At 44.7% G+C, this 15,294-nt stretch overlaps 1 protein-coding gene across 1 annotated transcript in view; it reads left to right on the plus strand.

Moving 5' to 3' along the window:
• LOC102529815 (AGBL carboxypeptidase 4) overlaps window positions 1-15,294 on the plus strand; it is a 121,208-nt gene that overhangs the window by 58,794 nt on the left and 47,120 nt on the right. Inside the window, 1 exon segment of the mRNA XM_072974492.1 lies at window positions 13,935-14,087. Coding sequence (XP_072830593.1) covers window positions 13,935-14,087 — 153 coding nt within the window.

A 15,294-nucleotide genomic window follows, 5' to 3' on the forward strand; every position in this document is an offset into this window, starting at 1 on the left:
GAGACGGGCCTGTTTTCTTAAAGGCCACCGAGTCACCTAAAAGGCAGGGATTCAGTGCTCCCTAAACAAATCAGTTTTTACAAAGAATGAGTGAATCTTCCCCCAGAAGTCTGAGCTGTCCTCTAGAGAATACAGAAATTCACAGAAGATGTCTTGGAAAAAGATGGAAAAACCTTATTCAATTTTTTAGAAATGAAGGGGAAAAAAACCACAAAAGCCCAAACATTACTTTTCTGCTGCCTGATAATATTCGTCTCTCATCTCTCATTTCCCCACAACTATTTTGTCTTAAGGCTCTGGGAGCCTGCCTGTGGGAAGCTGCTGTGTGATTTTTATCTCTATGATTAAAGTGTTACACTTTATTGAGTTCTTTACATCAGCAGCAAAATCTGCAATGCAGGGTTTTACATAACACCTCATTTTCTCCTCGTACCATTACTGTTATTAACCTGGTAGCAATAAACAGAAAATACAGCTCTGCTTATGATGTACTCTTTATTTTTGTTCTAATAGCAAGAAGGAGGAAAAAAAGGGGAAGAACACAGGGAGAACAGGGAAGAATTTTTTACGCGTTGTGTCCCTTTGATGTCTGCCCTCCTCCCTCCCTGTTCCACGACAACATTTCCCACAGAAGGTCAAGGATGGAGATCATCTCTGCTCAGGGATGTTTTCTTCTCCATCATTAACTCATCCGTTTATTCAGTCGACATGGATTTCCTCAGCACCTGCTGTGTGCCAGGCACTGTGCTAGGTGTTGGCGGTATCAAGATTTCAGGTCTTGACCAGTGCTTGGTCCAGTGGGGCAGAGAAATGGACACACAAAGCAATCATGATGAAATAGTGAGATGAGTGTAATGAAAATGGAGGGTAGAGTGAAAATATAAGTGAGACAGGGCATTGTCAGCCATACTCAGGTTAGTTAAGGAAGACTTTACAGAGGAAGAGATGCTTGTCTTGGGCCCTAGAGGATGGCCAGGTAGAGCAAGGCTTTCTTGGCTGATGAAACGGCACAACCAAAGCCTTGGAATGCGCAAAAGAACACAGCATGGTCTGGAACTGTTAATTTGGCATTGGATGCCTGTGAGCCTACAGTAGGAAGTGAGGTTGGAGACGGAGGCAGGTCATCAAGGACCTGATATTCATATACAGAAAATAGCTCCCATGCCCCTGGGCTCCCCTAAGACCAGGCCAAGAGGAGAGGATCAAGGCAGAAGGACAGAGCGGGAAAAACTGGTGCTGTGGGTAGAAGATCTAGGTTTCATCCTTGGCTCCACCACCTCCTAGCTGTGTAACTTTGAGCGGTGTAAAACATAAAGTGGGTATGGTGGGAATGAGACAGTGACCATGAACACGTTGTATAAGCTGCTGATAGTATTTCATACGTCAAAGGAAAGCAGGTCGGGAAACAAAGTTCCAGACAGTTCAGAGAGCCAGAGAAGCCACACACTCATTCCGTGTGGTTCTGAGGAAGGTTTTTATGTACATGTGGATGAAGGAGCCTGTGGTCTCTTGGGACTTCCCTTCAAACCAAGAGATGAAGCCTGGTTTGTCCCCACCTCCTTGTCCAACCCTTGCTCACCTCTCACAACTGCCCCCTCACTCCTCGCTGCTTCCTGGGTGAGTGATGACTCCATAACAATCACTCTCTGCTTGTCAGAGGGAGTGAGAGCCTGCAGCAGAGTGGTGGCTTGAGAAAATCCTGGCCCTCATCCCATCTGCGTTCTAGTAGGGGTCCCAGGTGTTTGAGGATATACATGTGGGTTTGTTATTTTTTTTAACTCTTGTTCTGATTCTGTATCCTATCAAAAATGTGTAATAATGCTTATGTTTAACTGTATTAATAGAGAGCTCTATTTTTATAGGAAACACACAATTTCATGGGAAACGTGTTTCTTTCACTCAGATAACCATGTTCAGGAAAAAAAATCAATTTGTTTCAAAATATCATAACCTACGACCATAGACCATCTGATAGTACCTCACTCTTACTGGGGGCAAGTACCTAGGCAAACATCCAGCTCAGACTTGTAAGATGATAACCCCTCTGCCCGAGCTCAGTGAACGGCCCCACCATGCACCCAGCCACCCACGCCAGAAACCTGGGGATCAGTCCAAATGTAGTCCCGTATCCAGCACTGTCAGTCTGACCTTGTAATAAGCCTTCTATCTGTCCCCATCTTCTCATCCTCATTGCCTTTACTTTAATTCATAACCTTATCTTTTTTTACATTAGTTTCCACTTAGACTATGAACAAAATTTTCTAACCATTCTATGCCTTTGAGCCTTATAACCTCCAATTTTTCATCATAGTCTCCAGAACAATCTTTCCAAAAGACAAAATCATGTTATACTCCGTAAAATACTTCTCTGGCTCTCTGACAAGCCCTGACTCCTTTGTGGCTTGCAAGGCCTTCTGTGAATGGGTCCCGAGAAGCTTCTCCAGCCCCTTTCCTCACCCCACTGCCCCTCCTCCCCATGCCTTTCAATTGTGCCAGACAACTTACAGTTCCCATAATTAGCTGGGTGGGTTTTGGTCTTGGGGATTCTGCGCACACACCTCCCTCTGTCTAGGGTGTCTTTCTCTCCACCGGCGGCTCTCTGCTTTCCCATCCACTTGGTGAGCCCCTTCTTGTCTGTCAACACCTTGCTTGACAGTCACCTCCTCTACAAAGTCTTTTGTGACCGCCCAGTGAATCGATGGCTCCTTTGGCTGTGACTTCACCCGTCTTCACACACACCTCCCAGAGCGCCTGGCAGGCTTATGTGCATGTATCAGTGACCTTGTCTGTCAGCCCCCACGAGACCATGAAGGAGGGAGAACGGTGGGAAGAGGGGACAGGAGGAGAGAAGGAACAAAGAGAAGAGAGACAGAAGGGGCAGGACGGAAGAGAGTAGGGGAGATGAAAGGGGAAGAAAGAGCAAAGGAATGAGCAGAGGACAGACATGGCCTCTTTCCCCTCCCCTAACCGCACACACTGAAAAAGCAGGTCGGAACCATCTTATTGTTCTCCAGAACAAAGTGCATAATTTCAGCATGAATGCTGGCACCTTGAACACTTCCTTGAAAAGCAATGATATCTCCTCTGCCGAGTAGAAAGACCATGTCAGCACGGGTCATGGTAGAACTGCCATCTTGCAGCATTTCTCTCCCAACGGGGCCATGCCAAGAAAAAGGACCAGGAACTCAGGTTTTAAAGGAGATGAGGTGGGAAAGGCTGGCAGAATCTGTCCTCGGAGGCTATGGAAGGAGGGAAAAAAAATTAAACAGTGCAAAGCAGGAAGACGAGATGATTGAAAGACAGAAGGCATAATGGGCCCTGAGAAGTTACCAAAGCCACTTTCTAAATGGGGAAATTGAAGAGAGGAGAGGGGCTTCTCCAGAGTCACAGATCAGATTAGTGGGAGAGCCAAGGTGCACTTCCTGGGAAGAGAGGATCTAACATTTACTGAGGAACTACCACAGCCCCAGCTCAGCAGTCAGACCTACATTATTACCTCCTTGGAGCAGCTAACACCCTCCTATAGGAGATGCCTCTGAGCAATCAGACCACACGTATTTATCGGGCTCTTAATGTGTTCCTGGGGGCGCCCTAGTTTCGTCAGTCTTTGATTTATAATGAAGCAACATTAACTTTTAATTATGAAATTAAAATGTCCCTTGGCTCTCACAGGCTTAAATATTCCATCTCAGTTCTTTTCTTAGTTTGTCTCATCTTCCTGCTCAGACAGGGCTTTCTGCAGGGAGGCCTGGCTTTTCCATTTGTATCTGTGTCCACTCTGGATGCAGGCGTGAACCCCTGGGGTGACTCCCAAGGGGGAGGCTCAAGCAGAGACTTTGGAGGCAATGTGATGGAAGTTAGATTCCCAGTTCAGGCCCTAACCTGCTCTGGGTCTTGGCAAGCCAGTATGACCTGCTTCTGAGAAGCTAAGATCATGATCCTATTTACTTCAGTGGATGGTTAAGAGAATCAAATGAGCTCACTGGCCTGAGAATGATTTATAAACTCTACGAACATGCAATATGATGGTTGCTGTCAATAGATGCTCTATTGAACAAGGAAGAGATTCACATTTTTGTAAGTCGGGTCCCGAGCCCCTCTCAATCCTGTGCTCCTATAGCCCCTGCACCTTGCTTTGAATCTTCCATTGAGCATGTAGTTACTTTTAAAATGTCCATCTTCCCCATGAGGTTTTGAGCTCAAAGAGGTCCATATCCCTGGTGCCAAGAACAGCACCTCAACATAGTATCACTGTGTTGTGCTGAGAATGTATAAGCCGCCAGGCATGTTGCTTGATGCAAAGCCAGTCACCTCATTTAACTTCATGGCAACCCTGTGAGGTTGGGATTATTATCCCCAGTTTTTAGATGAGGAAACTGAGGCTCAGGTCAGAAAGCTCACCTAAGCTATGGCTTAGCTGACACTTGAAGCCAAGTCTGCCAGATCCCAAAACCATGCTACTCCCATGACTGCCCTTCTGTCATCATCATGATCAATGTGGGGGTCACCAGCCTTGGGAGAGGAGAAGAGGTGACCAGTTCTCCTTTTGCTTTGCAAAGGTCTGTTATGAACCTAGACCTCTCATGCTGAGCCTCTGTTCTCTCTTTCTTTTGCTAGACAGAGGTGGAGGAGGGGATGGACGCAGAAGAAGATTCCCAGGTCTGGCCTGGCTCTTCCTAGGTCCTTGGAAGAGATGCAGAAATGCCTCCATTTACATGCACATCTTCCTTTTCACTGCAAAGTAGAGTAGGATGGTAAGGGACAAATTGGAAGTAGAAAAATATTTTTACACTTCATCTTGCTGCAACCGATGCTTCTTCCCCACACCGAAGCATTACTCTCACAAACTTCCTTTGTCCTGAAGTTAATACTGCTGAGGCCAAAGAGGTCACGGATGCAGAGATGGGGCATTCTGAATAGCTTGGAGATGAAGAGCTTGGCCCTGGGTCAGAAAGCTCTGTGCCTCAGTTTGATAGCAGGACTTACCTCACCGGATTGTCTTTACAACACATACGTAGGAAGCACTCAGTAAACGTCACCAGCTCTGGGTTGTCGTGGTTAAGAGCATGGACAGCAGAGCCAAACTACTTGGGGTCTGCCAGTCACCCCTGTGTGGTCTGGGGGTTCCCTTGCAAGTGACTTAACCTCTCTATTCCTCAGTTTCCTTATTTGTAAGTGAGGTTTCTATGGAACAGGGTGTGGAAGGGTTCCCGAGTGCCTGGCATGTAGCAAGTGCAATATTGTTCTTATTGTTGTCTTCCTTCCACCACTCCGCCGGGGAGACTCTGGACCCTGAGACTCTGATCACCTCGGTCCTCGCTGCACCAGGATACCTGGTCCATCCATTCACTTCTTCATTTAGTCACTCAGCAAATGTCCCGAGTCCTTACTGTGCGCTGGGTGCTGTAGTATCCCCTGGGGATGCAGAGGTGAACCAGGCAGGTCCTAGCCTTTATGGGGTTCACAGACCACTCCTTCCTAAAACCTCTCTCTTTTTTTTCTCTTAGTTTTCGTGGAACCACACCATCCTTGTTTCCTCCTCCTTCTCTGGTCCCTCTACAGTCTCCTTTGCTTCCTCCTTTACCGAAACTCTCAAACTTATAGGTCCCAGGCTCAGTCCCAGGACCTCTTCTTGATCCACACTCTCTCCCAGTGGTGTTAAGTAGCGCCTCCAAGCTAATGATGCCTACCTTCACATCCGTGGTCCAGTCCTCTCCCCGGGGCTCCATTTTCATATATTTAACTGCCCACCTGACACTTCCGGTCTGATATACGATACTCGTTGCAAATGCAAAGGTCCATGTCAAAACTCTCGATTTCCCCACCACTCTCCCAACTGGTCTGCATCCCAGTCTCCTCACCTCTCTACACAGCACCACCATCTGCTCAGTTGCTCAAGTCACAAACCCTTGACCCATCTTTGATTCTTCTTGCATATAACCCGTGTGCAAGTCCTATGGTGGTGTGGCCAAAACATTTACCATACATGTCCTCTTCTCATCTCTGTTGCCATCACTCTAATTCAGGCTCCTGTGATCTCTTAGGAGACCAGTGCATCTGCTTCCACTCATTCCCCACTGAAATCCAGCATCTACACAACAGGCAAGGCAGTCCTTTTACAGCATCTGCCTGCTGAAAGGGCTTCCACTGTACAGAGCATTGGCTTCAAACTCTGACTCTGGCCTGCAAGGTCCTGAGGGAGCTGGACTCTATAAACCTCTCCAGGCTCACCTCCAGCGCTCATCACGATCTGGCCACTGGCCTTCCTGTGGTCTTTGAAAATGCCATGCTGCTCCTTGCTTCAGGAACTTTATTTGCCCAGAATTCTCTTTCTGGCCTTGTTCTGATCATCCTCAAGGCTCAGCTCAAATATCAAAGCCTTCCCTGGTCACACTGTCTAAAGTGGACCCTGCCCCGCCCACTCCCTTACCCATCATCTGGTGGCTCACCGTGTGCATTCCCAGTACTTATTACACCTGCCATCACCTTGCTTAGTTGCCGTCCCTGCTGTGTTGTCCCCGTTTGTGTCATTCTTGGAAGGCAGGAACCTCATCTGTCTTGTTGACCCCCAGTTCCTGGAACATAGTAGGTTCATAGTAAATATCTATCGAATGAATGATTGAACAAACTGGATGATAAACACATTAACAGAAGGCTATTTTAAAAATCTGTGGAAGCTCAGAGAAGACAGCTGCTGTCCCTGGGAGAGTCAAGGAGGGCTTCTCAGACAAGGGGCCATTGGTCCTGGTAGTGAAAGATAAGCAAAAATTTAGCAGGAGGGGAGAGAGACAGGGTAGGCATCCCCGCCTGCAGGAACAGCAGACACAGGGGCAGAGGAGGAGAAGGTGCATGTGCTTGGAAAGTGGCAGGTGGTCTGTAAGGCTGCAGAGTAAAAAGGAGAGAGACAGGAGACCAGGTGCCACAGCCCATCCCAGGGGGGCCCTAGGCTAGCTGCCTGGGTTTCTTTCATGGTCAGTTCCTCTTTTTGTGGCAGGAATTTCAGTCCAGCCACATTCAAGGTGAGGAGGGAAGCCTTAACTCTGCCACTTCTGAGATCTAGACTGTGCGTCATAAAGGATATTGTTTTGTTTGTTGGAGTGGCTCAGTTCTTTTTAAAGTACGAGTTCTCTAGTTTTTCTGAAAATTTCTCCTTCCTGCTTTAGGACAGGCACCCTGACTTCCATAAATATCTACTTTAACTTAAAAAAATAAAGAAAACAAGGAGATATTTTAGTTGATAATAAAAAGAATAGATGTGGGGTTTTGTTTGTGTGTTTGTTTTATCCGAGGTCCATGGAGAAACAGCTGCCTCGGGCAGACCTCTGCAGGGGAGTAGTCTGGAGGTCCTCGCTCCTCCCCCTCCCCACCCCAGTGCCTTTCTGAGAGGCTAAGCCTGACAGGATCAGTCCCAGACCTCACAGTCCCCCAGCCCAGAGATGAAGGGAACTGCGTGGGGCTTGCCTTACTGGGGTGAGGGCATTGGCTTGCTAGATGGTAGGCTCCCAAGAGCACAGCAGGAAGCAGGGTGTGGGCTTGTAACCAGAGCCTGGGTCGGGTCTCTGCCACTTCCTGCTGTGGGAGCCTGGGCCAATTACTTAACCTCTCTGAGCTTCAGCTCACTTTTCTGCAGAAGGGAACAACAGAGCAGCTCACCCTTCGCAACTTGCCCTTATCCCTGCCTAAGCTTCAGTTTCTTTCTCATCTCCAACTGGGTTTACATCCCTCTGTACTTCCTGGGTTGGATCTCCCATCCTTCATTGGACTGAAAATGTAATAAACCCTGAAATGCTACCCTAATGTGGAGGAGTCAGAACCACAGGACATCACCAAGCTCAGGCTTCTGCTTGTGCCAACTAAGGTGAAGCAGGGAAGCAGCTTAGATTATAGAAGGGAAAAAAACCTTTCCTCCCTAGTGTCTAGGAGGAAGCAAACTCCACACTAAATTATGTTCCAAATATGCCCTAAGGTAGTTTTAATTTTATTGGCACTGATTTTAATTTACTCTTAGGCCCCTGATTGCAGGATGAGCTGTTGGCTGCTGGCAAGGGGACAGCCCTTCATCACTTGGTTTTAATTAAGGCTCTTAAGTTTGGAGGGAAAGAACAGAGATGCTGTTCTCTCCTCTCCACCCCCCGCCATCCTCAATCCCAAATTGTAATTAAGGGCCCTGCATTAGCAGCACATCCCTGGCTCTGACACGGCCACAGAAAAGCACCTCATTTGACTGCTGGGAAAAAGTTAAGATGCAGCTGTTCATTCATTTCATTCACTCATTCTTCCATCGATTCATTGATTCATTTTCTATTCATTCCCTCACCAAACCTCTTATGATAACCTACTGTATACCAGGCCTTGCTCTGGTCCTGTGGATTTAAAAAGTCAGCAAGGTATGGGCCCCTGCCCTGAAAGAGTTCACATTCTAATGGGAGATGGAAATAAACAAAGCATTATTATGCCATGTAGTAAGTGCCAGGAGAGAGACATGTACCTTGAATTATCAGAGCACAGTGGAGGCTGTTAACTCATCCCTGAAGAATAAAATAAGGCTATTTGAGTTAATATTTTGTACCAGTCAGATGAATAATATTAGATGCTATAACCAGCAATCCCCAAATTTCAGTGGCTTAATATAGTAAAGGTTCATCACAGTCTGATGCCAGTCAGGCAACTCTCTGGCCATTGTCCTCCCAGCATTGATACAGGGACCTGGCCTTTTTCCTTCTTTGATACCATTTTTTTTAAAAATATGTAACTTCCATGCACAAGAGCAAGAATGTGGGTGATTGTGTATGAGTTCAATGGCCAGGCCTTGTTACCACTGCCCACATCCCATTTGATCCCAACCGAATATGAAGGGAGACTGGGCAATGTCTTTCATGGTCCAGGAAAAGGCAATGGGATTGGTAAGCATCTACTTCGTTTCCACCTTAAATTTTAAAGTTATGTCAGAGTTAGCCAGATAAAGAGAAAATGTATTCCAGGCAGAGGAGATGTTCATGTGTGTAAATGTGGAGACAAAAGTCACAAGCATAGAGGTTCAGAGTATTGCAGGCAGCTCTGTAGGACTGGAATGTGGAGTATCCGACCATAAGTGGCAAGAGCTGAGGCTAGACAGGGGGCAGGGACCAGATCATCTAGGGCTTTTTAAAATATACTAAGGGGCTTGGACTCTATCCTGTGAGCAACAGGGAAGGGTAGAACAGTTTTAACTAGGGAAATGACATGATTTGTTTGCATTTTAAAAGGTCACTCTGAAGCAGCAAGGAAACCAGGTCACAAGCTATTGTAGTGGTACAAGAAAGAGATGATGGAACTTGGATCAGACATAGTTCCTGTCCTCAAAGAGCTCACAGGCAGACATACTTTTCAGTCAGATTAGGTATACAGTAACAAGCACTGACATGACAGCGCAAGCATGAAGCTGTTTGAGAAGAAGGAGGGGTTTACTTTAAGCATGAGAAGAAATCATGAAAAGTTTAAGAGAATCATATCTCTTCTCTCTCATTCAACAACTGCTTTTAAAGATGGGGAAATTAAGGCACAGTGAAGAGCTGCTACTTGTTCATGGTCACAGAATATGTTTACATCAGAATCACTTAGAAATCCTGCTTCTGCTTTCTATGCTCCATTCTAATGGATCAGTGCAAGTCCATAAAGCCACTTTAGGCACAAAATATAATTAGGACAGTTATGGAACTAGTATTTGTGGTCTTTGGCATTTCCAAAAAAGCACTGAATATGTGTAATGAAGAAGACAAAGAACTAAGACTTCAAACTCAGACCATATTCTGGTAAATTTCCTTGACCTTTTTCTACTCTAGGCAGAATCTAGACTCCCAGAATAGGAAGGGTTCTTAGAAACTAAATGACCCTTTAACATTGTTTTCAAGGTACTAGCCAATGCAGTTAGACAAGAAAAAGAAATCAGAAGCATAAAAATTGAAAAAGAGAAGATAAAACTACTATGTATAGGTGATATGATTACAAACCTGGAAAACACTGTTGCCTTTATTCACCTCAGGCATCCCCACCTCCTTGCTATTCCTCAAACTTGCCAAGTGCATGTGATTTTTGCATTTACTTCTCCTTCAACCTGGAAGGCTGTTCCACCTGATATCCTCAAGACTAACTCTCCTACTCCATTCAAGTCTCTATTTTTCCAGAACCTCTGTTACTTTCTATTCCCTTACTATACTTTGTCTCCACAGCATTTTACCTCCTGACACCTGGTATATTTATTAATTGATTGATTTTCTTTCTCTCCCATAGAATGTAAACTCTTTGAGATGAGGAGATTTCTATTGTGTTCATTGCTATATCCCTAATGCCAGAATATGCCCTGGTGCATATTCCCAGTGTCTAGAACACTGTCTGACACATAGTAGGTACTCAGTGATTATTTGTTGAATAAGTAAACAAATGAAAATTTAAGAAAGTAAAACGAGAAATTATTACAAGCAATTATTGAATTAGTGAAGTGTCTGGGTACAAATGTAATATGTTGAAAACAAGAGCCTTTATATTTATGAAGAACCACCAGTTAAAAGATTTAATGGAAGAAAAAAATCTCATTTACAACAGCAACTAAATATATAAGCTACCTTGATATTAAAAAGAAATGTCTATCTGAAGGAAAAAAAAAACTTTTAAAACTTCATGCTATACACAAAAGAAAACTGAATAAATGGAAAATCCAAACATATTCTTAGATTGAAAGGCTCAAAGTTGTGAAAGTCCATTTTTCCTGCATTAGTAATGATTATATTACAAATATTGAGAATATTGACAGGATATGGGGGAGCAAGAAAACTAAAGCTAATTATAAACATCACATAGAAAAATATGCAAGAAATTACAGGGAAATTTGGGAAAATAATGAGGTGATACTAGCCCTCCAAATAGTAAAAAACATTATAAACTTAACATAATTAAAATTGTGTAGTCCTGACAGATGAAAAGATAAATAATTAGAATCGAATAGAAAATCTAACAGTCAACCCAAATACATACAACAAATTTATATGGCAAAGATGATTTTTCAAGTCTGCGGGGAGAAGATACCAATTTGATAAATGGTGTGGGACAATAAAGTTTAATCTTTGCCTTACACCCTACACCCATGTAAATTAAAATTGAAATGAAATATTTAAATACAAAAAAATGAAACAATAGAAGTAGTAGAATAAACAATGAAAGAATTCAACCCAGAGACCACAAAAGACTGATAAATCTGTCTAAAAAATTAGCATTAAAAAATTTCTTCATGGATAAAAAAACTAGTAGACAAAGTCAAAAAACAGGTGACAAACTGAACAAAAATATCTCTGTACTACAAAAAAGGGCAAATTTCTCTAATTTATAGTTTCTATAAATCAGTAAGGAATAAAGTCCCAAAACCCAGTTTTAAAAATGGGCAAAGGAAATGAACAATTCATAGAAAATAATATGTAAATCATTCCTAAACATGTGAAAAAAATACTATATAATAAAAGGTAATTATATTAAAAGAAATTCAGGTTAAAACTCATCTTAGGTATCATTTTTCACCCATCAAATTGGCAAATACCAAAAAGTCTGGTTACACTCATGTTTTCAAGGTAATCATGAAAGAGATGCTGTAATACATTGCTAGGAATGTAAATTGGTCCTTCTAAGGAGGTCAGTCTGTCAGTATTGATTAGAATTGCACATACATAGAGGACCTAAGAATTCTACTTCTGGGAATTTGTCCTACATGTAATTATACATGTGTGAAATAGTGTAATCAGGGCCAATCACTAAGACTCGGTTTGTAACAGAAAAGATTGGAAATAAATGTCTGTCAATAGGGGACTGGTTAAATAGTTTATATATGGCTGTCAAAAAAATGAGGTAACGACAAACTGAGAAATAATTAAATCTGTTAAGAGGATAAAAAGCTGATCCAAATAATGTGTTTTTAGCATGCTGCAAAAATGTGCATGTTGGGGCAAAGGGGGCTGGGGAAGGAATATTTACTCATTTGTGCATAAACTGTCTTGGAAGGATGTATGAGGACCTAAGAACGTGGGTTGCCTCTGGGGAGTGAGACTGGGTGCCTGGAGAACAGGAGTGGAAGGGAGATTTTTCACTGTCAATTCTTTCCTATCTTTTTGACTTTCGAACCATGTAAATCAATCATATGATTCACTTTCTGGTTATTGAAGGTAAAATCACATTAGGTGCCAGGTGTCAGGATGGGGCAGTGGAAGCCATTCCAGAATGGTTTTCAGAGGAGCCAGGTTCTCATTCTTGCTCCTCCCCTAGCTTGCTGCCCAGCTTTAGCAAGCAGCTTCCTGGCTCAGAGCTGCTCTGGGAAAGGTCAGAGAAACTGGTTTCCAAGGCTCTCTCCAGCTCCCACGCCCAGAGATATAAACTGCAGTTTTTCCTTACACATTTCCTAAGTCATCCCTTTACCACCTCCCTTCCTCTGCAGCTCATCAAAAGCTCAGAGGAAAAGACAGACAATTGAAGAAAATAAAATTGCAAAGATGACTTTTATAGGGCTCCTGTTGAATCACTGTGTATTCCACCTCCAAAGCTGAAAATGGTGAGTTTAATATCACACAGAGCAGTGCATCTTGTATCTCTCCGAAGGCAGCTTATGCTACCCAGACAACTGGGATCTCGGCAAGATGAGATTTTTCACTCCAGCTCTGAGGCAAATGAAATGACAGTCATCAGGCCCACATTCTAGAAGCAACATGGTTTTCATTTGGTGTTAACTTCGTTTGAAAGGGTCCCACGGAGGAGAATTCAAAGCGTAGGCTTTTCTTCTTTCCCAGGACTACACACTTGAAAGCAGATGGAAAGGTGGCTAAGTTTTGCCTTGACTGTATCTAATGTTGGCCATTGATGGTGATACGTTAACCGTGCAAGGGGTCAGGAGACCTGGGTTTCAGTCCCACTAGGGGCCCCTGTTACTCTCAGAAAGCATTAATAGATATAAATTGGGCTGATATATGGGAAGAGAAAGTCAGATTTGAGGGACAGTGACATTCCAAGGGCCTGAAAATTCCCAATTCCTGCCAGTCCATTATGGTGTTTGGTGTAATCCCTCTGGGTCATTTATTCAGTCATTCTGCATCCAGCTACTGAGCATCCTTCACAGAAGTGTGGGGCTCTTCACGGACAATCCCCCTACTTTCAAGGAGCCTATAGATGAGAAGGTTAATAAATAATACCGCATCTGGCTAGGGAGTGTCTTAACACGTGTGTGCAGAGAACAGAGAAGGACTAGTCACAATCATCTGTGCAGATTACAAGGTTATTTTTTTCCATATACTATTTTTATATGATTGGGAAGTAGGTGTGGCAACATGAAAAGAGGTTAAATAAAAGAATGAGCAAAGGTGTCATATACACAGCTCCCAGAATGGTATCCGTCATGCATCTACTACGCGGTGAACAGTAGTAATTACTATTGCCGAGGCTGGAATTAAAATACCCATTTTTTTCAAATAAAAATTTTAAAGTGAGTACACGGTCTACCCCAGACTCCCCAGCTGGATGTGGCCTAAGTGCAGCAAAACCTTAGCTGGCCCAGTGTAAATACAACGGTGTTACCTGAAAGCATTTCTCACTAATCAGAGAAACACATTCTGCTAATGCCTTTAGTCTTTAATGTATTAACTGTTCTAAGTAACATCACTTCTTCAGCAGACCTCTTAAGAGGGCTGCGAATGGCCCTGCTCTTAGAGCTCTTAGACCCTGAAGGCAGATGGTGTTAGAAGTAAGGTCTCAACCCCTCCAATCCCATTGCGAACAGTCGCTAAATCTGAGGACCCACAGGGCTAGCTCAAAAGGAAATGTGTGCGTGTGTCTGTGTCTGTGTCTGTGTGTGTCTGTGTGTGCACGCATATTTAAGACAAACTCTGTGGCCCCGACTTCTCACTTGTTGTCCTTGCTCTCAACAGAAAACAAGCCTGGAGTTTTACATTGACATCCACGCCCACTCCACCATGATGAACGGCTTCATGTACGGCAACATCTTTGAGGATGAGGAGCGGTTCCAGAGACAGGCCGTCTTCCCCAAGCTCCTCTGCCAGAATGCCGAGGACTTCTCCTACGTGAGTCGAGTTCTCCGTCAGCCAGCCCCAGCAGCCCCCACCCTCTGTCCGCAACCCGGCTCTCTCCCTCCCATCGCCTCCCTGTCTTTCTCCTCACTTGGCCCAGCTTGGTTTAACATCCACGAAGCACCTACCCTGAGCCGGGTCTCGCGTGGGTGATAAAGGTGGAGACGACAAGCTGAGCCCGTGCCTGCAAGCAGCCCATCGCCCATCGAGGGGGAGACTCTTTGAAAAGATAGTGCTTGGTTTGTCTGCGGAGCTGGCATTCGTTTAGTTGATCTGACTCCAGCGTTAACAAGGGAAGAAGCTCTCTGAGCACCTCCCAGCGCCAGGCCCCCGAGGGTCTGCTTTCAGGGACCTCTGACCTTCGTTCTTTCAGTAGGAGCCTAACATGCCTGCTGGAGGGGGTCATCGCCCACCATTCTCCTCCTCCATCGCCCTTTCCAGGCCTCAATTTCTTTGTCAGTCATTTGTGGGTGGTTATTTTCTGCCTTGCCTGTGCGTAACTTCCTGGGAGGGTGAATGCAGTAATAGATATGAAAGTACTCTGCAGGCAGTAAAGGCCTCAGCAGACTTGAGAGACTGCTGTCGCTACCCCTCACACTCCTAGACGGGTTGGAGAGGCTGCGGCCTGGCCGTTAGAATACTTTGCAGCAAAAAGTAATGTTGGAAAAGGGCGGGGAAGACAGGGAGGGGAATCAGCCTGTGGTACTGGGACATGGGGAAGGCTTTTTGTGCATTTTCCCTTGTTTGGAGTCGAAATCTCTGAGGCCTGTTATTTCCATGTGGCCAGAGGAGGAGAGGCCCACGAAGGTCAGAGCAATTTTTGAAGTTGATGAGCTGCAAACTTGCCCGCCCGTGGCTTCAGGCCTGGACGTGAGTAGAGATGATGGATTTTTCCATGAGGTAAAATGTACTCTGAATGCTAGAACCTTTGAATGCCAAACCAGGAAAGGTACTGGGAGATTATTTAGCCCAATCTACTCTTTAGACCAAGGAGACACTTATGGCCCAGAGAAGTTGAGTATTGAGAGCAAGGTCACTCAGCATCTGAAGCAGGTAGAACGATTTGGCTCCTCATTTGCTGCTCGGGGATAAACACTTGTTTCTGTTGGAGTCTCTGTAGGATGACCAGCCCTTGTCGTTTTGAAACCACTCTGATTTCAGAGCAGACTGTGGTCCCCTTGGGGAGAGCCTGGGAGACTGG

This window comes from Vicugna pacos, chromosome 13, assembly GCF_048564905.1.
Source record: "Vicugna pacos chromosome 13, VicPac4, whole genome shotgun sequence".
In the NCBI taxonomy this organism is placed as follows: domain Eukaryota; kingdom Metazoa; phylum Chordata; class Mammalia; order Artiodactyla; family Camelidae; genus Vicugna; species Vicugna pacos.